Here is a 27,991-nt window from a genome sequence, read left to right on the forward strand (position 1 = left end):
CTGTGGGTATACTAAAAGGCCTTTTTTGAGATCTGCAGAGGGGATTGGGGACTAATTTACATCATTCTAGTATGCTGTTAAAAAGGCCTTAAAGGGAAGGTGTCATAAAAAAAAAAATTCAATAAGTGAAAAAAATGTAAAGCATTAATGTTTTAAGTATTATTTGTTTTTAACTGAGCAAAATATAAAAAAAAAATTAAAAGTTTGATATTTTCCACTCTTACACACTAGGGGGAGCAGCTGCTGAAATCCTGCTGCGATAAAAGTGGGTGGAATCTGCTTTTAGGTGTCTGATGTCACGCCTCCTCCTCCCCTTCTGGGTGATTCCAAAAGAATAAGGGAAGTTAAGTTTGAAGATCACAGTGCGGAGCCATTTTGTTGGTGACCACAAAGTGATCTTAATATAGCTAAAGTGTCACCAAGGACGACTGACATAGTGCTCCACTGTATACTGTGCCCACATATTCCTGTGCCCCCATATACTGTGCTCTGAGATGAGGAAATGCCAAGACACCAGGTTGACAAAAGAAGCTGCTTGGAGCAGAGGTCCGAGGTGACATGCAGTGAGAAGGGATGATATGAAGCCTGAACACGGCACTGCACTACAGATGTCATGCCGCAATCACCGCTCCCAGCCACATGCACTCATCTCAGACCTCTGCCCCCGGAAGCCTCTCCTGTCAGCCTGGTGTCTCGACATTTCCACCTCTCCGTGATCAGAGCACAGAGCAGTGAGGAGGAGCTTCCGGGAGCAGAGGCCCGAGTCGTGCACATGATGGGGGTGCAGTGATCACAGCGAGCTACCACAGCACGACACCAGGATCAGCCACAGATCACCATCAGCGCGCTCAGGGGGACAGTAGTGCACACAGCCAAACTGTAGATGTAGCGCCCCTGAATACATCAGGGTGCTACAGGGAACTGCATCCTTTTTCCAGGGTGCAGGACCTACCCTTCCATGGTTCCAAGTTCCAAGAATCCGGTGTCACCTCCATCAGCACCACAAACCCCAATCAACACCTCCCATCATGACCTGTCAGACACATCAGTGGGTTTGTCTTGCTGGAAAAGGGCCACCCACCTAAGGGTCAGGCAGACTGGTAGGAGGGACGTAGTCAGTCTAGAGAAAGCCCTCAAAGTGAGAGGAGCTGGAAGCTCCCAGGGAGCTAGAAAGACCGAGGTTGGGTTGCAGACAGTGGTCCGAGACAAGAGGAGTCAGGGACCGGTAGCAGTGACATTGGACAAGGGTGTGATATAGTCTTGGAGGACTGTCGGCACCAGAAAACCCAAAAGAACTGACCGATACTGAGCACGACGGGGTAGAGGACCCTAGGTCAGGAGCCGATTCAACGTCCTGACAATTGACCTGCAGAGGAAGGGGACCTTCAGGGACCTTCCCAAGAGCTCAGAGACTGAGGGCATCAGGACACCGCGGGGGACAAGGGTTTTCCAGAAAAAGCAACCCACTGAAGTCCCAAGTGCCAGCCCTTAGGAGCAAGACTTCACTTAAAAACTGAAGAACGGGACCTTACAGCTTTAACCTATAGGGACCCACACGGACACGAAACTGTGCACGGAGGCAGGCTCCGGATTACTATGTGACACCGGTGAACCGGGTACTTGGAAGGGCTCACCGCAGCGGTACACAGAGACTTTGGTTTACCTACAGTGTGTGTGTCTCCTTTATAAACCTCATCCAGCACCACGACTACCCACAGTGAGTACCCTGGTCCCCTGCACCCTGCTCTCCCAAATAACTACCAATACCCTGAGCCTGGGGCTTTCCCTACCTGTGGAGGGACTAACATCTGGCTGCTTAACTCCATCTGCCCCGGTACTCCTTACAGCAGCGGCGGTACTCCCATTATCGCAACCCGCAGGTGGCGTCACAAACTTATCCCCTGTAAATACCCCCTTTATACTGATCAAAGTGTCCGCCAAGCTGGGCCCGGACCCCCTCGAGCAATGATCCCAGATCTGAGCAGCCTGACTAACACCAGGGCGGCACATAGACACTGTGGGCTTCACAGAGATGGCGGCGATCTCCTCCCAGAGCTGTGATCTGCACAGCCGAGGGGGCGTGTCCAGCGCAATACTCTCCAGCCTCCTGTTTTTGGGGGACTTTGTGCTCTTGATTGAATGACATTATTGCGCTGCTGGTCTTAGGCTAGTTTCACACTTGTGTTGAACGGTATCCGTTGCATTGTGTTGTGTAACGGATGCAACGGATGTGTTGCATATAGTGGCACAATGGATGCAACAGATGCTGCAAAACAACGCAATTCGTTTTGATTTTTTTTTTTTTTTTACAGTTTTACTATTGTGAACGATCAGCTGATCGCTCCCAGTAGCTGGCCGCCGGGTGATCAGCTGATCGCTCCCAGTAGCCGGCCGCCGGGTGATCAGCTGATCGCTCCCAGTAGCCGGCCGCCGGGTGATCAGCTGATCGCTCCCAGTAGCCGGCCGCCGGGTGATCAGCTGATCGCTCCCAGTAGCCGGCCGCCGGGTGATCAGCTGATCGCTCCCAGTAGCCGGCCGCCGGGTGATCAGCTGATCGCTCCCAGTAGCCGGCCGCCGGGTGATCAGCTGATCGCTCCCTGCAGCCGACCGCCGGCTGATCAGCTGAGCGCTGTCACTTGCCGGCGGCCGGGCATGCCGGTGGCCAGTCGCTCAGCTGAATGTTCGGCCACCGCGAGCCAAAATAAAGTTTGATTAAAAAAAAAAAAGCATGCGCAGTGAAATCCAGAGGAATCCGCTGCTCAAAACAACGTTACATGCTGCGTTCCTCCTGCTGGGCGGAAGCAACGGAGCGTCGCCCAGCGGAAGCAACACAAGTCCTTTTGGTACAATCCGTCAACCATACAAGTCTATGGGAAACAGCGGAATCCGTTAACGGATTCCGCTGTTTTCCAAAAGGGCGGATTGTAACGGAAGGAAAACAACGCAAGTGTGAAAGTACCCTTAACTGTGAGCTCTCTGTTGCTGAAAGCCATCATTTTGGCCTTAACTCAGTCCATTGGATGTCCATCATGGTTTCCAGCATTTTTATTATAATACAGGTTGTTCTGCGAATTCACCCTAATATTTGTCTCCAGCAATATCCAAGTCCCCGGTGGCAATCGCGGCGAGTACAGCTTCTGTGCCCCTGCGATTATAGGTTCATCAATAGTCGTGAAGGTGTTAATTGCATCCGGTATTACAGCAGAATTGCACAGGGCGATATTAGAGCAGTAATGCACCAGGCGGTACTAGAGTTGATTAAAGCAGCCAGAATTACAGCAGTATTGCACCAAGCGGTATTAGAGCATTAGTCCACCAGGCTATAGTCGAGCTGTTTGCACCAGGTGGTATTTGAGCGGATTAAAGCAGCCGGTATTAGGGCACTCTTCACTGCACTAGAATCAGAAGTTGCAACCCATTATGTGACCTTTATACAGTCTGGGTCATATGGTGCACCGACCAATCATAGCCATGCTAATACTTTGTCTGTCTGTGATGGCTCCGGAAGTGCCCACAGCCTAAAAGCTTGTTGATTGGCTGCGCTGCAGTCTTTCAGCAAGCTTTATTGGGATGGCAAACCTAACAATAACATGGGCATCCGGTTGGAAGTACATGTACGAGTCCTTTCTTGTGAAGTTGTTCACTTTTCCATCTGGCCTAGACTGACATAATTTTTTACAGCTAACACTCATCTATATAGTTTACAACAAATGTAACAGTAGGCAAAAAAGGTACTGTCCCCAACTTGTACAAATTCCTCATCATGCTGCTGATACCGTAAATGTGTCCCTATGGTAAATGGACCTATGGTGTAGCACAAAAACAGGGCTCCTCTTAGTGACTCACATAATGTCTACTACTGTGCCCTTTACAAAGTATAACTCCTTTGTGCCCTTTAGATGGTAAAAATATTATTGCCCTGTGCAATTGCCTTAGAAAACAATGCCCCTATTTTGCCCCAAGAAAGTAATAAGTCCCTTGTTTGCCCCTTTGACAGTCACAATACCCTGAGTGTCCCTATAAAAATGAGCGCCTATGTAACATTTAATAATTCCCCACTGAGTCCCACTGTACAGCTCCCCTCTACATAGTAAGATGAGCCCACAGCTACTCTTTACACAATACAATGTCCCCACAGCTCCCCTATACACAGTACAATGCCCTCACAGCTCCCCTATACACAGTACGATGCCCTCACAGCTCCCCTATACACAGTACGATGCCCTCACAGCTCCCCTATACACAGTACGATGCCCTCACAGCTCCCCTATACACAGTACGATGCCCTCACTGCTCCCCTATGCACAGTACGATGCCCTCACAGCTCCCCTATACACAGTACAATGCCCTCACAGCTCCCCTATACACAGTACAATGCCCTCACAGCTCCCCTATACACAGTACAATGCCCTCACAGCTCCCCTATACACAGTAAAATGCCGTCACAGCTCCCCTATACACAGTACAATGCCCTCACAGCTCCCCTATACACAGTACAATGCCCTCACAGCTCCCCTATACACAGTACAATGCCCTCACAGCTCCCCTATACACAGTAAAATGCCGTCACAGCTCCCCTATACACAGTAAAATGCCGTCACAGCTCCCCTATACACAGTAAAATGCCGTCACAGCTCCCCTATACACAGTAAAATGCCGTCACAGCTCCCCTATACACAGTAAAATGCCGTCACAGCTCCCCTATACGCAGTACAATGTCCTCACAGCTCCCCTATACACAGTACAATGTCCTCACAGCTCCCCTATACACAGTACAATGTCCTCACAGCTCCCCTATACACAGTACAATGTCCTCACAGCTCCCCTATACACAGTACAATGTCCTCACAGCTCCCCTATACACAGTACAATGTCCTCACAGCTCCCCTATACACAGTACAATGTCCTCACAGCTCCCCTATACACAGTACAATGTCCCCACAGCTCCCCTATACACAGTACAATGTCCTCACAGCTCCCCTATACACAGTACAATGTCCTCACAGCTCCCCTATACACAGTACAATGTCCCCACAGCTCCCCTATACACAGTACAATGTCCTCACAGCTCCCCTATACACAGTACAATGTCCCCACAGCTCCCCTATACACAGTATGATGTTTCCACAGCTCCCCTATACACAGTATGATGCCCCCGCTGCTCCTTATACACAGTACAATGTCCCCACAGCTCCCCTATACACAGTACAATGTCCTCACAGCTCCCCTATACACAGTACAATGTCCCCACAGCTCCCCTATACACAGTATGATGTTTCCACAGCTCCCCTATACACAGTATGATGCCCCCGCTGCTCCTTATACACAGTACAATGTCCTCACAGCTGCCTTATACATAGAGTTATACACTACAGTATGATGCGCCCACAGACAGCGGGCAGAGTAAAGAGGTGATATCACGCTGGGTCACGCACAGGACGTCAGCATACCAGTGTGATGATGTCATCACGTCGCTGCACCCACGACCTGCAATTCTGTGGCTTACAAAATAGATTACGGTAGTGAAGGGAGACAATGTCTCCTTGCTCTGCCACAGAATTTAACTGTATTGTCAACCACTCCGAGTGGGTTACATCGAGTTGAGAGTCTGGGATGACTGCCCCCTCGGTAGCTATGCTACTGGTAAGATGGAATATATGCACAACAACGTCATTTTGACATCACTGTGCACTATGTTCATTTTATTGGGTGCTTTTTCAGACAGATTTGCGGCAGAATCCAACTGAAAGATGTCCTGTGCCAATAGCCTGAAGGAGCGCTTCCAGAAATGGTCTTCGTTAGAAAACCCCATTGTCTTTGTCAGCTATAGAAAGAAGTCATATGGCTATTCCGTAGGCTGTGCTGACACAGCAATGATTCTTTCTTCCAAGAGAATCGAGACGATTATAGTAATGACACTTGGCTCAGACTCTGCTGCGTGCATGATCCGAGTGTCATGTTACCGTGATCTGATTCTCTTGCATGCAGGAATCGGATCCCAGGTGCGGAGAAGAGAGAGACATTCATTTCTCGATCTCCTCCATTATCTATCTAGTTGTATATCACACTGCACTCCGATGTCATCATTGCAGTCTGATATTTCATACGCACCCATAGACTTGTATGGGGGCACGTGCTCTGATATACGCTCCCAATCACAGCATGCAGCGATTTTCCTCTCATGCCGATTTGGGATGAGAAAACATATGCTGATTGGTGTGACGCCCCTGGACTATTCAGGTCGTCACAGGGTACTGCACGCTCTTTCTCTTCAGTTTCTCTTTAGTCCCTCATGGTTCTGGGGTCCCCATCTTACAGTGCTGCCTCCAACAGCAAATCAAATCCTAGATACACCCTGCACCACACCCACCAGGCACACCAGTGGGCGGCTTAAGTGGAATAGGGTCGCCCACCTAGGGGTTAGGAAGGGGAGGTGAGGAGTGAAGAGAAGTGAAGTGGAGTAGCTCCCGAGCTGAGAGGAGCTCAGAGGAGGCAGGGAGTAGTGGCTCCCAGGAGAAGCTGACCAGGTTGCAGACGGTGGTCTGGACCTAGAGGAGTCGGACCCCCAGTCGCAGGGGATTGAGGCTAGGTGCCTGGACCTGTCAAGGAGGACGGTCAGCAGCCTGGTCCTATCACCGGTCTGGGACCGAAGGCACGGCGGGGTACACGTACCTTAATTCGGGGAGAAGCGTCAGGCAACTCTGCAATTAACCTGCGGAGAGCGGAACCTTTATGGACTGTTCCCACTTGCTCCAGAATCGTAGCACTAGCACAACGAGGGGGATAGAACCTTCCATACAAGCAGCCCACTAAAATCCCAAGCGTGACCCCTGAGAGCAGGCTCCCACACTTAGCCACAGTGGGGGGCGGGGCCCAGCAAGTTCCAGACTACTGGGCCACTACGGTGAATTTAAACTTTGTGCCAGGAGGCAGGTCACGGATAACCAGTCAGCACTGTAGGGGACCGGACCCGGACGAGCTCCCCTTTGAAAGGCAGAGGCACCCAGAGACTTGGTTTACCCAGTTGTCAGTGTCTGCTTATTGGCTGAGTGAGTACCTGAGTGATTTCCCCTTCACGGCACCCAATAGCACCATCCAGAGTGACGGGGCCTACCCCTACCCGTGGAGGACGACGACACCTTGCTGCCCCACGCCATCACCCCGGGTACTCCCAACGGCAGCGGCGGTATTCCCAGTTACCGCACACCACGGGTGGCGTCACGAACTATAACTCTCCTGTAAATAGCCCCCTTTTACGTTAGAGTGTGGCCCGTAAGCCCCCGGGTCCGGAGACCCTGGAGCCACGAACGGACACTACCCCCGGATCCGAGCAGTTCGATCCGCTGCTAGGGCAGCACAATTGGCACTGCCCCATAGCATGCGCTATAAAACATGGGATAGCATGTCTGTGTTTTGCCATTTATCCCTTTTGTGACACTAAACCATGAAAGCCATCGGAGGACTCTGACACCCCAGCCTGTGGGTACGGACCTAGAGAGCAGCTGAGGAGGACACTGACCCATGAGAGCCATCAGAGGACTGACACCCCAGCCTGTGGGTGCGGACCTAGAGAGCAGCTGAGGAGGACACTGAACCATGAGAGCCATCAGGGGACTGACACCCCAGCCTGTGGGTACGGACCTAGAGAGCCGCTGAGGAGGACACTGAACCATGAGAGCCATCAGAGGACTGACACCCCAGCCTGTGGGTGCGGACCTGGAGAGAAGCTGAGGAGGACACTGAACCATGAGAGCCATCAGGGGACTGACACCCCAGCCTGTGGGTGCGGGCCTGGAGAGAAGCTGAGGAGGACACTGAACCATGAGAGCCATCAGGGGACACTGACACCCCAGCCTGTGGGTGCGGGTCAGGGGAGCAGCTGAGGAGGACACTGATCCCCCAGCCTGTGGGTGCGGGTCAGGGGAGCAGCTGAGGAGGACACTGACCCCCAGCCTGTGGGTGCGAGTCAGGGGAGCAGCTGAGGAGGACACTGACCCCCAGCCTGTGGGTACGGACCTAGAGAGAAGCTGAGGAGGACACTGAACCATGAGAGCCATCAGGGGACACTGACACCCCAGCCTGTGGGTGCGGGTCAGGGGAGCAGCTGAGGAGGACACTGGAATGTGGACTAGTCAGCGGTAACGTGTAAGGAGCAGGAGCGCCGCCAGGGGGAGCCCGGGAGACGGAAGAGACGCGTGTTTTGGAAGGAGGAAGTGGAGAGAAAAATAAGAAACAGGAAGAGACCGAGGGAGTGTAGAGCAGAGGCAGCGCAGCAATACTGGGAAAGTTGGGAGACAAGTCTGTTAAATGGTTAGACAGAGTCCAGACTGTACGGAAGTGACCCTCGGCCGACAAGCATGTCTCTCCTCCTCACACTGCTCCTGTATGGTAAGAGCTCGCCTCCCCTCTGTACTGCTCGGTGTCGTGCGGTCACCTGTCCTGCTGCGGACGGCAGGCTGATCGTGGACTACAAGTCCCAGCTTCCTGCCCTGGTAGTGCTTATATACAGGAGCACACATTGCTTGCTGGTCTGTCACTCCTCCCCTTTTTCCTTGTTTTGATAAATCTCTAGTTTCACCAATCAGGTCTTTGCTTTCACCTTCGAAGAGTGAAAAAATGGGAGCTGAGAGCTGATTGGTTGCTGTGGGTAGCTGAGGCCTAGAACTTGCTAAATGTGTCTGAGGTTCGCCATCCGCCTGCCTGCTACCAGCTGCCCACTGGGCTGTAAGGCAGGTGTCACAGCACAGGTGAATGGAGGGAGGGGTGGCACCGTACCAGGAACAGCAAGGGGGATCAGGTTTGGGTTTTTTTTGAGGAATTGCATGTTGTGGTACCTTGCAAGACACAATTTTCCCCATGTATCTGCCATATGCTGCAAGTAGCAGCGCCATAAAGCGATCTTTGGCCGCCTGTGTCACATTAAAAAGTCACCATGTAGCCCCTATCTAAATAGCACAGCCCTAGCTTTTCTGTAAGACTGGAGTCACACGATCGGATGCGATATGCTAATGACCCTCGGCTCCTGCTCTGCTGCGAGTGTGAGGGCCGTTTCACACTTTCGTTGTTTTGACGGAAACGGGTTCTATCACACACTACAGTTAATTTATTTACAGTTGAAGCGCGACATGTGGACACATGCGGGTACTGCATGAAACACACAACCCGCATGGTGTCGCGCTTCAACTGTAAATAAATGAACTGTACTGCATTAGTGACGGATTCCGTTTGCGTCAAAACAACGCAAGTGTGAAACCGGCCTGAGCCAAGTGTCATTATACTGTGATCGGATCACAGCTGCGGAGGAGAGGGAGTGACTAATTTCCCCATCCCCTCCATTATCAGCTGATGCAATTACCATACTGCACTCCGGTGTCATCCGAGTGCAATGCGATGTTTCTCTTGCACCTATAGACTAATATGGGTGCAAGTGAATACGGATCGGATTCCACCTGCAGCATGCTGTGATTGTTTTCTCGGTCCGATTAGGGCGGAGAAAAAAATCACACGTGGGAGACACCCCCATAGAGTAACGTGTCCGAGTGGAATGTGATTTATTTATTTTTTTCTTTTTAATGTATTCCACTCAGCCTGTTTTACTCGCCGTGTGTCCTTACCCTTTTTATCACTTCTGTAGAAATTGGCAGTTCCTTTTGTAAGTGGGGCATCGGGTGACGGATCCACCATAGCAGAATAGTATGTATATATAATATAAAACACAGGCGTGAACAGACAGCAAGTAGATGTATGTAAAATAGTGTGTGGCAGCTGTATATCACCACTGGTCTGTTCTCCATCTGCTGCACGCTGTGTGCTCCTTTACATGTATATATTCTTCCTGTATTTATCATGGATAAAACATGCAGCCATGGTCTAGGGGACTGTTCAGAGGGTTTTTTTATTTTGATCCGCAAAAAAAAATAGTGACGGATTTTGATGTGAGTCGCTGATCACACTCCCCCATGGAAGTCTATAGGGCCATGTAAACTGCGCGTTGATTGCTTCCTAGATGATCCTGGTGTCCTCTGTTTTCCATTCTGAGTGCACAGAGAAGCTGGAGTAAATCTGCATCAGATTATTTTGATACGAGAAAAACATGAAATTCTGATGGTAAAAGCTGACACGCTGATCAGTCTGCTGCAAATTGTCAGTTTAGATGAATTTAGTCTGAATGAGGTCCTCATGGCTGAAGCCGGCCATTACTGCAGAAGCGTTACTTGATGCTAATGTGTAGATGACATCTTTTAGCACAGTTTTATAGTGCTATAGTTTATGTATTAGGCTAGGTTCACATTTCCATCAATACGTATCAGTCACAATCCGCGGCACTGGTAAACAACTGAATCCGTTTGGCGGATTCCGTTGTTCACATATACTTGTATGAGCGGCGCATTGTGACTGATGCTCTTGCGTTGCATCCTCTGCCTGACTGATCAGTCGTGGAACGACTGACCGTCGGGTGACAGGAATGCAGCATGTAGCGTTTTTTGAGCAGCGGAATCCTTTTGATTCCGTTGCGCATGCTCTCTCGGCTGCTGAGAGCGATCGGCTGACCGCCCGGCTGCTGAGAGCGATCGGCTGACCGCCCGGCTGCTGAGAGCGATCGGCTGACCGCCCGGCTGCTGAGAGCGATCGGCTGACCGCCCGGCTGCTGAGAGCGATCGGCTGACCGCCCGGCTGCTGGGAGCGATCGGCTGACCGCCCGGCTGCTGGGAGCGATCGGCTGACCGCCCGGCTGCTGGGAGCGATCGGCTGACCGCCCGGCTGCTGGGAGCGATCGGCTGACCGCCCGGCTGCTGGGAGCGATCGGCTGACCCGCCCGGCTGCTGGGAGCGATCGGCTGATCGCTCTCATTAGCTGGCCGCTGGGAGATCTTCTGTTCGCTCTCAAAAGTCGACGGCCGGCTAATGAGAGCGATCAACTAATCTCTCTCACGTTTTACAACGGAGTCAGACAATGAATTCTTATTCTTGTCATCTGTTGTACAACGCATCAGTCACAAGCGTCAAGCAACACATGTGACTGATGAAAAACAACGGAAATGTGAACCTAGCCTTAGCAGAATTTTTGGTCCTAAGAATGGGATCGGATCCTGTCCTAAGAGATGAGGAAAGCCTTCTCCCAAGCCTGCTTATTGAAGGGAATGCGTACATGATGTCTAAGGCTATGTGCACACCCTGAATGTTTGAGTTTTTTACCTCAGTATTTGTAGCCAAAACCAGTAGTGGGTGATAAATACAGAAATGGTGCCCGTGTTTCTATTATACTTTTCCTCGAATTGTCCCACTCCTGGTTTTGGCTACAAACACTGAGGTAATAAACACCAAATACTCTGCACGTGGCCTACAGTCACCGGCAGAAGACGCGTCAGGTGGTGTCTTGTCTCAAGCACCTTCCTTGTCCTATTTTGTTTTTTGTCTTTGTATTTTTAACCATATAAAATAGTGAGGGGTTCTAAGAACAACTCAGGTCACACTGCCACTTTATGGCTTTCGAGGCCTGAAGCGGTTAAAATCTCAGAACGTGCACCTTTCCGTGAAGGTTTGTTATTTTTAAGGTTTGCGAGCTTTTTCGGGCAGAAACCACCTGAAAAAGACGCTGTGTGCACATCTTTTTCAGGCAGATTGGGCCCCGAAAACCACTTGAAAAAGCGCTAACAAAAAGCTCAAAACAACATATGCATTTCTATGTAATCACTACTTGCTGTTAATATTCTCAGCCTGTTCAGTCTTTTAAAGGGGTATTCACATCTCAAAAATCCTATCCGATATGTAGTAGGTGTAATAATAATTGTAGCAAATGTCTCCAATTAGACATGTAGTATAGTTCTCCTGATATAGCCATGTCTCGTACCTCATGTGCAGGGCATTGCAGTAAAGGTGTCTGTGGTTATGACCACTCATAGTTGTTCGTGGTCTTAACCATGGATGCCTAAGCTGCAATGCCCTTCACATGAGGGAAGTGACATTGCTGATCAGGAGAACTATACTACATTTCTAATTGGAGGGATTTGCTAATTTATTATTATTATTTAGTTGCTTGGAGATGGGACTATCCCTCTAATCGCTTCAGGTTCCCATAGATGCCAAGCAGTTAAAGGGGTTGTCCACTACTTTTACATTGATGACCTACCTTTAGGATAGGTCATCAATGTCTGATCGGGGTCCGACACCTTGCACCCCCACTGATCAGCTGGTCTCGGTGGCAGCAGCAGGTGGCCAGAACTGCTCAGTTCTACATCTGCCCTGTCTTCTGATCATGGGCGGGAACTGCACATCCGCCTCCTATTGATTGGAAAGGGGGCGGATGTGCAATACCCGGCAACTATCAGAGGACGGCACAGCGCCAGACCTGAGCATTTCCAGCTACTGCTGCCGGGACCGAGAGCGGCTGATCGGCTGGGGTGCGTGGTGTCGGACCCTAGTCGATGAGACATTGATGACCTAACCTAAGGATAGGTCATCAATGTAAAAGTACTTGACAACCTCTTTAAGAGAAGTGAGGAAACCATTCCCCCGACGTTGGTAAGGCTGAAAAAAATGCCCAACAGACACCCGGGCATCTTTTTGAACTTTTTACCAGCAATTATTCTTCATAAATAGTTTTAAGGTTTTTTTTTTATTGTAGAATAGTTTAAAAAAAAAGCTGGAAGGACATTCAAAAAAATGTCCCCAATCAAAAATGTAGAAAAATACTCAGCAAATGACGAACTTTAATGCTAAAAAGACGCTTCCGGCAGCTAAGTGCCGCATCTCCTGAAGCGTCTTCCTCTTGAAAAGCTCAGCAGGTTCACCTGCCTGAAAAAGATATTGTGCACGTACCCATAGGGGGGATGCATATACCCTTAGGGGGGATTCACATTCAGTACAGTTTGTGACAATCACATTTCAATCTGAAAGGGACTTGAAGAAAACAGTTCTTTTTTTGTGTTGCAGACACTGGCATGTATTATTGGCCTTAGATTAGATTGCAGATTAGATGTTGCTTTTATCTGCGGCAAGATCCCCGTGTTATATGGATTTGATGTACATGGCAGAGTTTAACATGAGATTAGCTGGTAGTGCATTACTCTGCAGAATCTCCACATGTCTGCAATGCAGGAGGTGCAGTATGTGTGTGTGAGGTAACAATGGAGATCAGCGTGCCAGGGCGTTTCACGTGACCGTTATGTAACCACAGTGTGGCAGGACGCTTGTGCAGCACAATGCTTTTATAGCTCTGAGCTCATTTTATTTTCATTATGCCACCTCCACACATGCAGTTTATAAGCCAGACAATAGAAATACATGTGAAAAATAAGTCTTCTGTTTGCTTCCTGGATTTTATGATCTTTTATAGGATACACTCAGTGCCTTGAAAAAGTATCCATACCCCGTGAACATCTTTCTACATCTTTATTTTTTTTCATATCGCACACTCAAACTTACATTTATTTTGTTGGGATTTTATGTGATATACTAACACTTAGTAATAGGTACTTGTGAAGTGTAAAGGAAATTATACATGATTTTTTAAATATATAAAAAAAATGTATCTGAAAATTGTGATGTGCATTTGTATTCAGCCCCCCTGGGTCAATACTTTGTAGGACCACCTTTCACTGCAATTACAGCTTCAGATCTTTTCGGTTACGTCTCCACCAGCTTTGCACATCAAGAGACTGAAATTTTTTCCCATTCCTCATTGTAAAATAGCTCCAGCTTAGTGAGATTGGATGGAGGCATCTGTTATCAGCAGTTTAAAGCCTGCTTTACACGTTGCAATTTCACATACGATATCGTATGCGATTTGCAACGCCCCCATCGTATGTGCAGCAGGTTCAATTTGTTGAATGTGCCACACAAACAATTAACCCCCGTCACACGTACTTACCTTCCATACGACCTCGATGTGGGCGGCGAACGTCCACTTCCTGGAGTGGGAGGGACGTTCGGCGTCACATCGATGTCACGCGGCAGCCGGCCAATAGAAGCGGAGGGGCGGAGATGAGCGGGACGTAAACATCCCGCCCACCTCCTTCCTTCCACATTGCCGACTGGAGCCGTGGGACACAAGTAAGATCTGTTCATCGTTCCCGGGGTGTCACACGCTGCGATGTGCGCTACCCCGGGTACGATGAACAATCTGACGTACAATTCATGAGGAATGTACAACGTGCGTGCGATGAACGTTTTACCATTCAATCGCACGTACCCGTCACACACTGCAATGTACCTTACTATGCCGGATGTGCGTCACTTACGACGTGACCCCGCCGACACATTGTAAGATACATTGCAGAGTGTAAAGCAGGCTTTAGTCATCACAGTTTCTCAATGGGATTTAGGTCTGGACTGAGACAGGGCCACTCACACACATGAATATGCATTGCTCTAAACCAGGGGTGGGGAACCTCCGGCCCGCGGGCCGTATACGGCCCGTGACGACTTTTTATGCGGCCCCCAGGCACATTCCCAGGGACCGCTGTGCTCTGGCAGCAGCCGCGCTTTACCCGGCTGCCGGCCCTTTAAATTTCACTGCCTGATGCCTTGAGGGTAGATGCTAGAATGTACGGGCTCTATCCAGATCCTGACTTCCAGGACCTGACTGCAGCCCATACATTCTAGGCTTAACCCCGGCCTGTGCTAGTGTGCTCTGGTGGGCGGGGTAAGCAGCACGCTGCGATATGTCACAGAAGAGCTGCAGCAGATTTACCGGCCTCCCGGACCTGCTGTGTGTGTGACTCCTCCTCCCCCTCACTGTGAGTACGCAACCCCCCCGCTAAGTGCTGTGTACTCCCTCGTGCTGTGTGTACCCCTCAATGCTGTGTACCCCCCAGTACTGTGTACCCCCTCGTGCTGTGTGTACCTCCCAGTGTTGTGTATCCCCTAATGCTGTGTGTACCCCTCCAGTGCTGTGTGTACCCCTCCAGTGCTGTGTGTACCCCTCCAGTGCTGTGTGTACCCCCCCAGTGCTGTGTACCCCCCCAGTGCTGTGTACCCCCCCCAGTGCTGTGTGTACCCCCCCCAGTGCTGTGTGTACCCCCCCAGTGCTGTGTGTACCCCCCCAGTGCTGTGTGTACCCCCCCAGTGCTGTGTGTACCCCCCCCAGTGCTGTGTGTACCCCCCCAGTGCTGTGTGTACCCCCCCAGTGCTGTGTGTACCCCCCCAGTGCTGTGTGTACCCCCCCAGTGCTGTGTGTACCCCCCCCAGTGCTGTGTGTACCCCCCCCAGTGCTGTGTGTACCCCCCCAGTGCTGTGTGTACCCCCCCAGTGCTGTGTGTACCCCCCCAGTGCTGTGTGTACCCCCCCAGTGCTGTGTGTACCCCCCCAGTGCTGTGTGTACCCCCCCAGTGCTGTGTGTACCCCCCCAGTGCTGTGTGTACCCCCCCAGTGCTGTGTGTACCCCCCCCAGTGCTGTGTGTACCCCCCCCAGTGCTGTGTGTACCCCCCCCAGTGCTGTGTGTACCCCCCCCAGTGCTGTGTGTACCCCCCCCAGTGCTGTGTGTACCCCCCCCAGTGCTGTGTGTACCCCCCCCAGTGCTGTGTGTACCCCCCCAGTGCTGTGTGTACCCCCCAGTGCTGTGTGTACCCCCCCAGTGCTGTGTGTACCCCCCCAGTGCTGTGTGTACCCCCCCAGTGCTGTGTGTACCCCCCCAGTGCTGTGTGTACCCCCCCAGTGCTGTGTGTACCCCCCCAGTGCTGTGTGTACCCCCCCAGTGCTGTGTGTACCCCCCCAGTGCTGTGTGTACCCCCCCAGTGCTGTGTGTACCCCCCCAGTGCTGTGTGTACCCCCCCAGTGCTGTGTGTACCCCCCCAGTGCTGTGTGTACCCCCCCAGTGCTGTGTGTACCCCCCCAGTGCTGTGTGTACCCCCTAATGTTGAGTACACCCCTAGTACAGTGTGTACCCCCTAGTGTTGAGTACACCCCTAGTACAGTGTGTACCCCCTAGTACTGTGTGTGCTCCACTAGTGCTGTCTGTACCCCTTGGGTGATGTCTATGCCCCCCCAGTGCTGTCCACACCACCTAATGCTGTGCATGCTGCCACCAGTGCTGTCCATGCCACGGTCAGTGATGTCTGTGCCCCCTTATGCTGTCCGTGCTCCCCAGTGCTGTGTGCCACCCCTCAGTACTATGTACCCCCCAGTGCTCTGAACTTGCTACTGCTGTCTGTGCCCTCCTGTTGATGTCTATGCTCCCCCAGACTTCTCTGTGTCTCCCTAGTGATGCCTCCTAGTGCAGTCCGTGCTGCCTCCTAGTGCAGTCCGTGCTGCCTCCTAGTGCAGTCCGTGCTGCCTCCTAGTGCAGTCCGTGCTGCCTCCTAGTGCAGTCCGTGCTGCCTCCTAGTGCAGTCCGTGCTGCCTCCTAGTGCAGTCCGTGCTGCCTCCTAGTGCAGTCCGTGCTGCCTCCTAGTGCAGTCCGTGCTGCCACCTAGTGCAGTCCGTGCTGCCACCTAGTGCAGTCCGTGCTGCCACCTAGTGCAGTCCGTGCTGCCACCTAGTGCTGTCTGTACCACAGCCAAGGCTGTCCATGCCCCCCTACTGATATATATGCCCCAGCCCCTCCTGTGATGTGTACTCCCAGTGTCTCCTGTAATTTATGCACCCCAGCCCCTTCTGTGATCTATATGCCCCCAGCATCTCCAGACCGAGACAAACCTAGAAAAGCAGCTGTGAGAAACAAGATGATCAATATCACCGAACATCACAGTCACACCAAACAGAAGCAGCTCCTGCCTCCACAGTAGGGGTGAGTTAATTAATCGTTTGACCAAATATAGCTGGGTTATTTTTCAAGTTGATAATGTTGTGCGGCCCCCAAAGGTTAGTAGGAAATTCCAAATGGCCCCCGGCAGTAAAAAGGTTCCCCACCCCTGCTCTAAACCATTTCATTGTAGCTCTGGCTTTATATTTAGGGTTATTGTTCTGCTGGAAGGTGAACACCCCAGTCTCAAGTCTTTTGTAGCCTCTAACAGGTCTTATGCTGTATATAAGAGCCCAGGCCGCTGTGTAGAACATAAAAATCACTTTATTACTCACCTAACGGTCGTTGCAGTGCAGACTGGTCGGTTGGGCGTGTCCCTTCTCCGGGTCCGGCGCCTCATCTTTTGGCCATCTTCGTCCTCCTTTTGAAGCCTGGGTGCATGATGCGTCCTACATCATACACCCTCGCCAGCATTGAGGTCCTGCACAGGCGCACTTTGATCTGCCTTGAGCAGATCAAAGTATTGTAGTGCACCAGCACGGGACCTCAATTCTCACCTGTGTGCATATTACGTAGGACGCGTCGTGCACCCAGGATTCAGAAGGAGGACAAAGATGGCCGAAAAAGGAGGCGCCGGACCCGGAGAACGGAGACGCCCATCCGACCAGTCTGCACTGCATCGACCGTTTAAGTAAGTATTATGAAGTGATTTTTTACGTTCTACACAGAGGCCTGGGATCTTATGTACAGCATGTTAGAATGCTGTATATAAGAGCCTATTGGTGCTGGCCGCAGCTTATAGGCCCCAAATCTGGTGATAGGTTCCTTTTAAATGAATGCAGGTCTTCACTGTAATTTTGTCTTATTTTTATCCAAATGTGATTTTTGATTAAAAACTAATCACTCCCACTGCTGCATTTCTGTAAAGGCTATTTGTGCTTTTTAGTGAGCTTTTTTTTTTTTTACATGCATTTTTATTGTCATTTTGGTATGTCATGCTTTAATGATAACTGTATTGCCGTGGGATTACATACATGCGTTTTTACCACGTTTCCACTGCAAAAAAAAGCACTAAAAACTGTTTTCTTTTTGTTTTGGATTTTCCACATTTCATTCATAGCTATGGGGAATATCTGCAACTAACACATTTACCGCAAGAGAAATTAACATACTGTAGAGTTAAAAAAATTCATAACAGATTGATTTTTGCAACGTTAAAAAAGAAAAAACCCACAGTGAGCATGCTATTTTCCTAAATCTCATCCACTCTGCTGTAACTATAATAGAATGTAGTTTTTGAGCTTGAAAATACCCATACAAAATACTTATTGTAGGAACTTAGCTTTGCAGCTCGCTCACTGATCACAGCCCTGGCACGCCCGGATGACTGAAAGTGAGCAGCTGCAGGGGGAATATAATTAATTTTTTTCCCTGCAGCCACACTTCCAATTAGACTAGATTTGCATGACCTCATTTTTGGTCTGAGTAGGATTTGACAAAACATCGGGTTGCACTGAACCAATGTTAGGGCTTGTTCACACATAACTGCTGACTATTCTGCAGCGATTTGGCAGTACATGTGTGCTTCAAATCGCTGCAGAAACACTGCATAATGGATGCAGTGTTTCAGAAAAAAAAAAAGCCGATTTCATGCGCTCTGGCTGCTGCCCCCACCATAGACAGAGCGGGAGCTGCATCCATAGCTCACGGAATAATTGACATGCTCATTTTATGAACGCATGGTTTTGGGGCAAAATTTTAGCACCAAAATCGCTGCGTTCAAAAAAGCATCGTGTGCACGTATCATGCACAATCTTCATAGATTGTGCAGGGGACGCAGGACGCATGCATTTACGCTGCAGTGCAATACGTGCAACGTGCGCATGAGCCCTTAGTCTTTGGGGCAATGCACGTCTTTTTTTTTTTTTTTTCTTTTTTTTCCCCTCAGTCTGTCCAAGGAAAATCAAAGTGATGCAATTATCGGATCACACTCGGCCAAGCAAGTCAATGAGTGCATGGAAAACATCGGACCCCACTCGAATGATATGAGTTCAGTATGATTTCCGCGGAGTGACAGAATAGAGAAGGTGGAGACATTTTTTTTTCTCCATCTTCCCATCTGCAAGTTTCAGGTCACTCTAATAAAATGTTTGATTGGAGTGTCATTTGCATATTCGACCCGGTTTTCTCACATGAAAGAATTTATGGTGGTCTGCACAAGCCCTTAGACTGCCAAACATATTTAAAGTGGTGGCTCCCTGCAGGTTTACTACTATTGCTCCAGGTATCTTTTTTTCTTTTTTAATATATTTTAATTGGTTTTGTTTTGGGTTTTTTTAAAATGGCAATACAAGTGTTAAGCCAATAAAACAGAAATTTTCAAACATATCAATTCAAACAGTCATTTGCAGAAGTATGTACATATAAACTGACATATACGGTACATCTCACCAAGTCATTCCAGAATAAACAAAATTTCCACCTAAGAGGCATCAACCTCCAGCTTCCCCCAATGAGCCACGCAACGTCCGGTTCCAGGTGTTTTTACCGACGGGTTCCCTTTAAAGAATTGCAATGGTCATAAATTACTCAGAATAAAGTAGTTTTCATTTTTACATAAACTCTTTTTCTATTGATCGGCAGGGAACAGTCTTATTACATTTACTGTGATCTGGTATTCCACAATATTACAAAGTCTGAGGAGGAGGAATTCTTTTTATAGCCACAACTAATGCTATTATATCATTAAGTTTAGTAGCACCACATTAATCTGTTGTAATAGAGACCTGATGAGCCGTGTCTGGCTAGATTTTTATGAGGTTTTTTTTCCCTTCACCCATGACCGCACCACGTGATAGATGGGTGCTGTCATGGGTTCTGGAAAAACCGGCTACCGGTAAGTAACCTTAGTGTTTTGCATGCAGAATGACCTAAAACATTGTGAGTAGAATTGAGCAATATGATTTGCAGGACCCTGTTCCAGGTGCCGTGTCGGTTGTCCATGGCTGACGGACTAGAGCACTGTGAACGTTTTACTACACGAGGCATCCACGTCTACTTAATAGGCCTTTGTGATGTCATGCATTCATTGCTTCGTGATGTAATGACATTGGGGCTTGCTAATCAGAAGAGGCGCCAGGGATGTTGCAGGTAGTGGGAGGTTTACAATGCTCTGGCCCAGGGAACAAGGACCACCGATGTAACTCCTTGACCAGGGTCCTGCTAATCTGCTCTACTCTAAAGGGGGCTTTACACGCAACGATATCGTTAATGTTTTGTCGTCGGGGTCTAGTTGTTAGTGACGCACATCCGGCGTCATTAACGGTATCGCAGCGTGTGACACCAGCGATCTTAAGCGACCTCAAAAATGGTAAAAATCGTTCACCATGGAGAGGTCGTCCCAAACTCAAAAATCGGTAAGGGTTGTTTATCCAGGTGGTTTATCGCTCATGCAGCAGCACACATCGCTATGTGTGACACCGCAGGAGCGAGGAACGTCTCCTTACCTGCCGCCGGCCACAATGCGGAAGGAAGGAGGTGGGCGGGATGTTACGTCCTGCTCATCTCCGCCCCTCCGCTTTGATTGGCCAGCCGCTTAGTGACGTTGCGGTGACATCGCTGTGATGCCGAACGTCCCTCCCCCTTGAAGGAGGGATTGTTCGGCAGTCACAGCGACATCGCTGACTAGGTAAGTATGTGAGACGCTGCCGTAGCGATAATGTTCGCTGCGGCAGCGATCACAAACAATCGCATGCGCGACGGGGGCGGGTACTTACACGCTCGCTATCGCTACAAATTGCTAGCGATATCGCTACCGTGTAAAGCCCCCTTAAGGCCAGATTCACACAATCATATGATGAAACAAGCAGCCCTCTGACCAATGCTCTTCACTGGGGCAGCACAAATGATCACAGCATGCACTATTTCTTCCTTGTGTTGGAAGAGACTTGCCCATTCAAGTATATAGGTTATAGGTGCACACACAAAGTAAATCGGATTCCATACGAAGCCAACCTATACCTTCCAGTTTCAGATACATTGCAATTCTTTAATACAGGAAACTATTTAACCTTCTAAATTTTGAGAGAAAAAAATCATAAGTTTTCTGGATAAAACTGGTGAACTTAGCCTAAAGGCCGCTTTACACGCAACGACATCGCTAACGAGATATCGTCGAGGTCACGGAATTCGTGACCCACATCCGGCCTCGTTAGCGACATCGTTGCTTGTGACACGTACGAGCGACCGCTAACGTTCAAAAATACTCACCTGATCGTTGACATGTCGTTCTAATCCCAAATATCGTTGCTGCTTTTGGACGCAGGTTGTTCGTCGTTCCTTAGGCAGCACACATTGCTACGTGTGACACCCCAGGAACGACGAACAGCACCGTACCTGCGTCCTCCAGCAATGAGCTGGGCGTGTCTGTCATGCGGCTGATCTCTGCCCCTCCGCTTCTATTGGACGCATGCCGTGTGACGTCGCCTCCCCCCTTAGAAAAGTGGCTGTTCGCAGACCACAGCGACGTCACAGGGAAGGTAAGTCCGTGTGACGGGGCCTAGGGATATTGTGCCCCATGGGCAGCGATTTGCCTGTGACGCTGCAATCGGCAGCGACATCGCTTGCGATGTCGCTCCATGTAAAGTGGCCTTAATTGTCAGCAATAAATCTCCAGAGGAGCAAGGACCATGAAGATGGTCATGTAACCAGCAGATTCTTCACATTTTCTGCTTGTAACTAACTATTGAATTGCTCTTACCTCTTCCCATCAGGGCCAATTTTTGTTTCTTTTTTTCTTTCTTTCCATTGTTCCAAGAGCCATGAGGTTTTTTTACTTTTCCATCAACAGAGATGTCTGAGGGCTTGATATTTTACAGGACAAGTTTTAGGTTTGAAGGGCAGCATTCAGTTTGCCAGGCAATGCACTGAACAGTGGTAAAAAAAATCTAAGCGGAGTGAAATGGTGAAAAAACACAATTCCAACATTTTTGTTTACGGTGTTTTTGTTAATGGGTTTCATTCACTGTCCAGGTGAAAATGACCTGTCAGCATGATTCTGCAGAGTGGTACTATTATGGTGTGCGTATATTAAGCAGGCAGGCTTCATCAGAGGACCAAGGTTTCATCAATGTGAGGTTTTGAGCAGGTCCTTGGCTTCCATGTTAACCCATCAGTACCTCATCAATATGATGGGTAACAGGTGCAATGGGCACCTGAATGGATAGCGCCAAGGTTTGTAAAAATAGGCGGACATAGAACACAAACCCATTATACTCCATCTGTGAAAAACGAACGTCTGTCAGTTTTCCATGAAGGTTCTCGTGCTTGTGACAGAATTAGGCTGCTTTCACACTACGTTTTTTTAACATCCGTCATGAACGTTTTTTTAATGCAAAAACGGATCCAGTGCAAATGCGTTTTCATTTCAATGCATTTGCAATGGACTCGAGTCAACATGCGTTCACCTGCGTTTGTGTGCGTTATTGTGAGGATCCAGCGAGTTGCAGTTTAACTTTTTTCAAAAATGCTACTTGTAGCGTTATTGAGCTGCGTCCAAATACTGCAAATTGCTGGATCCTGACTAAACAGCATGCACAGCTCTACTGAGCATGCACAGAAACCTGCCTGGCGTGATCAGTCTCTCTCTCCACCTCCCTCCCTCCACCTCCCTCTCTCTCCACCTCCCTCTCTCTCCACTCTCCCCCACCTGACAGCGGAGGACGCTCGTAACCAAGGTAAACATTGGGTAACCGCGGGCTTAGTTACCCGATGTTTATCTTGGTTACGTGTGCAGGGAACCGGCTCCTAGCAGCTGCAGATGCTCATAACCAATGTAAATATCGGGTATCCAAGCAAGTTACCCGATGTTTACCTTGGTTACCAGCATCCGCAGATGTCGGCTCCCAGTCTATCACGTTCAGTTCCCCTCACTCCCGATCACATGACTCCAATGCCCGCCCATAAACTTAAAGTGACAGGATCCTGCAAAAATAACACATGCGTTTTTCTTTGCAAAAACAGGATCCGCTTTTGCAACAAAAAACGTTCATGACGCATGCTAAAAAAACGTAGTGTGAAAGCAGCCTAATAGCGCTATAGACTTCACTGTTCCTGCTGTCAAAAATACCACAACTCAAGATGATGAGAAAGAGAAAATGACAATATTAACAGGAGCCTTTATGTATTTAGAGACTGGTGGCAGTATAGATTTCTGGTACTACCACATACATCTCAATGGGTGTAACCAAAAAAAAGGAGAAAAGAGGCGATCAGCGGTTCAATACTTATTTTATTAATATTCATAGAACATGTGGACAAGTGAAGGGAGGAAAGAACGGTGTACATCACCGCAACCAGTATAGGTATAGATAATAATGTGCCAATTATATCCCAAATTCATGATATAGGGTCGTATCCAGAAAGGGTGAGAGTCCCATAATTTGGAGAGAAGACCACATCAAGCCGTTACATCAAAACAATTCCTGCTAAATAGATACAATATATAATAAAGAATTATATATATATATATATATATATATATATATATATATATATATATATATATATATATATATATAATTGAAGCAGGAAAGGATGAGACCTAACCTTTCAATGTGGAAAAGACTCCTTAGTCATTATATAGTCTATGTCATGTGAAATACACCATACTAGTACACATCTATATGCTTACACATCACATGGAGAAACACATAGGTATTCATCCACAGGAACATATGTTCCATGCTAGCTCTGCTGTAGAAACCACAGCATGCAGACCCCATATATGACCAGTGTGAGACCAAGCAATGATTTATATATATATAGAATTAATTTCACATCAAAGTCAATATATATGGAAATAACAGCGACAAGAGCAGCAGTATGGGGATACCTCACAGAATAATTGTAAGCATGCATCTGCACATACACACATTTAGTCCCACATGGAGGTCAATGGATTAATCCCACATGGAGGTCAATGTGTGTATCACATAGCATGAAAATTAGAGGAAATAATAGTGTATACATGTGCACATAGACGTGTTATAGACGAAGCTGCAGCAAGAGAACACACACAGGCTACACCATCATAACATCGTGAGAGCAATAATACAAAGCACATACATATAAACTCACAACGGTGGCCAATCGTGTGTTCCCCCTGCGGCAGCAGCGGCAATCACCAAAACCACAGCACGTGCAGGTGTCAGTGCAAATAGGACATATAACACCACGGGGTAGTAAAGCCAATAATACCGCCGGGTAACAGAGACTATAGCACCGACACTCCACACATGCTACCGGCCGGCGACCGCCACCATACTAGCACAGCAAGATAAAAGCATATGGGGAAAGAATCCCACAATGGGGGGCATCAAAACACTTTCTGGACCAACCAAAATATGGATAAAGCATTACCTAGAATATGCGGTTTGCGGAGGGAATGCGCCCGATGCGCATTTCGGAGTGTACCTTCGTCAGGGGGCGTGACCGGAAGACACGGGGGTGCCATTAAAATAGGCCTTCATCCCCCAGCTGATTGGGCAGACGATCGGACGCATCCGCCGCCGGCCAACCGGAAGTCCCGCCTCACAAGCACGTCATGGCCCCACAGAACGCCGGGTAGAAACACCCGGCGTCCCCGTCGCCATAGAGACGCACCTGCGAGAACAAGAAATCCAGGCAAGCGGCGCATGCGTCAACCACCCAGCCAGAAGGGGGATGAAAAGTAGAAATAGAAATTATAATATATTATAGAAACTACTGTGCAAGGGAATAAACATGGAGGGACCCCACATAGTAACCGCAGCAAAACATGGATATAACACCAGTCTCATAAGGACACAAATTATATACCAATGATACAAGTAGAACAATTGCTACACATAGTAAAACATACATATAATACAGCGCATATACAGTAGCAAATACACGAATTACATATATGCACATAATGTATAGATGTAAATAAGTATATATATATATATATATATATATATATATATATATATATATATATATATATATATATATATATATATATATATATATATATATATATATATATATGTCATAGCAAATTAAATTCAGGAAATACAAATATACTTTTAGATATAGAAGAGAATAAAAAAATAAAAAGAGAATTGAAAAGAAAAAGGGATGTAAAAAATGAATAAAAATAAAAATAATAAATTAAAAAAACACAGAAAAAATACAGAGAAAAACACTAATTAAGAGACAAAAGGAATATTCAAAAGATGCTGCAGTCCGAAGAGATCCATCCACGCCGACATCCCGTATGCACAGCGATGATGACCAGGTAACCAATCGCCGATATAGATAACACATACCAATGCATATAGTACTAGTAGGCCTAAAAGAATAAATTAAAAACAATTAAAACCAAAAAAGACACCACGACATTTACAAAAATGGAATAAAACTCATGTTTTCATTTAGGCCTTGGGGCTGCACCGTACGGAGACGCCAAATCCATTGCGTCTCTAATTGTGCCAGTCGCTGACTAACTCGACCCCCACGAACATCCATATCCAAGGTATCAATTCCACGGACTAGAAATCCCCTAGAATCACATTCATGGAAGAGCTTAAAGTGCCGCGGAATTGTCTTAAGAGTGGATGTATCAGAATGTTCTCGTGCGGCTTCTATTCCCAAAACGTGTTCACGAACCCGAGTTTTCAACTGTCGGGTCGTGAGCCCAATGTAGATCTTGGGACAAGGACAAACTCCATAATAAACTACAGATTTGGACTCACACGTGATCCTCTTCCTGATTGTATAATTCTTCAAGGAAGAGGAATCACAGAAAGTATTTGTCTGCAGTACATTAGGACAAGCCACGCATTTGCCGCACTGAGAACAACCGGTCCTAATAGCTGGTATATTGGAAAACATTGGGGGTGGAGTACTCTCATGAAGGCTATGGACAAGATAGTCCTTTAGGTTTTTGGCTCTACGTAGGGTGATCTGTGGTCTTGAGGGTAAGATTTTGGCCAGTATGGAATCAGCCTGTAATATCGGCCACGACTTTAGTAAAGCTTCACGGATGCCAGAATGTGCGGAACAGTAGTTGGTAATAAACCTAATAGTTGAATCACTGTTCCGCATCTTCTTGGAATACAGCAAATCATTCGCATGTTTAATCATACGTTTGCTGTATCCCCTTTCAGAAAATCGTTTAGTTAGTTCAGCCGCCTGAAATTCAAAATCACGATCACTAGAACACAGACGGCGGACACGGAGAAACTGTCCAACAGGTATAGAACGGATCATATGTGGGGGATGAAAAGATGACGCATGAAGTAGCGTATTAGTCGCTGTAGATTTACGATGTAAATTAGACTGTAAACAGTCCTCGGAATCCCTATACACCAGCACATCCAAAAATGCAACGGAATCAGCAGAGCTTTGATATGTAAGGCGGATGTTGCGGGTGTTGGAGTTCAAATCGTTAATAAATATCAAAAATAAATCTAAGGACCCCTGCCAGATAAGAAAAATATCGTCGATGTACCGAGTCCATAAAAGGACTCGGCCCATCGACGACTCCAAATCTGACAGGGGGAGGTCCCTCTCCCACAGCCCCAGGAACAGATTTGCATAAGCTGGCGCAAAAGAAGCGCCCATCGCTGTACCCTGGAGCTGGAGATAAAAGGACCCCTTAAAAATAAAAAAATTATGCGTCAACGAGAACTCCAACAACCGCAACACCAGATCCACAAAGTTAGATGACAAATTGCTCATACTTAAATAAAATCTCGCTGCTCTGATTCCATCAGCATGTCGGATACTGGTGTATAGGGATTCAACGTCACAAGATACTAAAAGAGAATCTTTGCCCACATATAACCCGTCTATACGTCTCAGAAAATCACCCGTGTCTTGAATGAATGAAGGAAGATTCCTAACAAGTGGCTGAAGTTGATCATCAAGCCACCTATTGAAGTTCTCAAGGAAGTTCCCATTTCCTGAAATAATCGGGTGACCCGGAGGAGAGGAGGTGTTTTTGTGTACTTTTGGTAGTAAGTATAATGTGGCAATCCTAGGCTCAGATATAATCAAGGCCGATGCCAGTTCAGGGGAGATAATACAGTCATCCTTAGCCGTTTGCACAATCCGCTTGAGTTCCTCAACATATTTATTAAGGGGGTTGAATGTTAGTTCAATGGGTGTGTAGAAATCCATCTATAGGCCACACAAATATCCCTTCAGATGTATGGAACGGCATTCCGTGCAGAAATTCTGCAATGAGCCTGTATGTAAGCATAGTGGTAGGGTATATTCACTGGAGCATCCATGCAGATTTTCAATCCAGATTTTACAACATCTCATTCAGACGACCGATAGAAAATCTGTCTCTAGATTAACTTGTGCTGGGAATTGGACATCCAAAGTGTGTATATGCTGCACAATTTCACAGTGGCTTTAACCCTCTGCAATGTGAACAGTGAAGTTTAAAAAAAGTCTGCACACCCTTGTTAAAATTCCAGGTTTTTGTCATGCAAAAAAAATCCTACTAAGAAGAATCATTTCAGAACCTTTTCCACCTTTTAGGCCGGGGCCACACGGGGACTAAATGCGATCCTCGCATGACACTTGGCTCACGCTGGCAGCACAGCGGGAGCAGTGTGTCAAGCGAGTGTCCCTGCGACTGAGGTCCAATCATGCGATCGGACCTCAGCTGCGGGGGATGGGCCACCTCTGAGGAGTGGTGGGCCAGCGCTGAGGAGGGGAGGGAGGGATTTATCTCCCTCTCTCCTCCGTAGCCGGCTATTGCCGTTCTTGCCCAGCACTCGCGGTACACCAGTGTACTTCAAGTGCAGTGCGATCTTTCTCTCACCCCATAGATGTGAATGGGTGCGAGAGAAAGAGTCTCGCATTACACTCGCAGCATGCTGCGATTGTTTTCTCGGTCCGATTGGGGCCGAGAAAATAATTGCTCATGGGTGCTGACACATAGGTTAATATTGGTCCGAGTGGAACATGATGTTTTATCGCATTCCACTCGGTCCGATTTTCATGCCTTGTGTTTTAGGCCTTATTGTCCTCCATAATCTGCATGAATCCATTAATGACAGAATTCAGACATTCTGGGTAGTATTCTATCATTGTGACACATCTGGAATTGGCAATCCTTTGCGATCTCTTCCATGCAGTAGCGCTCCAGATAGTGAGGGCATCTCCTGTGTACAACCCTCTTCAGGTCAACCCACAGATTTATTTATTTGTATTCAGGTCTGGCTGGGGAATGTCAAAACTTTGATCACCTAATGAGGAAGGAAAGACCTC

The 27,991-nt window shown here is 48.1% G+C and overlaps 1 protein-coding gene across 1 annotated transcript in view; it reads left to right on the plus strand.

The window, feature by feature from the left end:
• Window positions 1–8,198: 8,198 nt before the first annotated feature.
• LRP10 (LDL receptor related protein 10) overlaps window positions 8,199–27,991 on the plus strand; it is a 42,508-nt gene continuing 22,715 nt past the window's right edge. Inside the window, exon 1 of the mRNA XM_075319334.1 lies at window positions 8,199–8,388. Coding sequence (XP_075175449.1) covers window positions 8,358–8,388 — 31 coding nt within the window. The 5' untranslated portion in view covers window positions 8,199–8,357. The remainder of the gene's footprint in view (window positions 8,389–27,991) is intronic.

Source organism: Anomaloglossus baeobatrachus, chromosome 1 (assembly GCF_048569485.1).
Source record: "Anomaloglossus baeobatrachus isolate aAnoBae1 chromosome 1, aAnoBae1.hap1, whole genome shotgun sequence".
NCBI lineage: Eukaryota > Metazoa > Chordata > Amphibia > Anura > Aromobatidae > Anomaloglossus > Anomaloglossus baeobatrachus.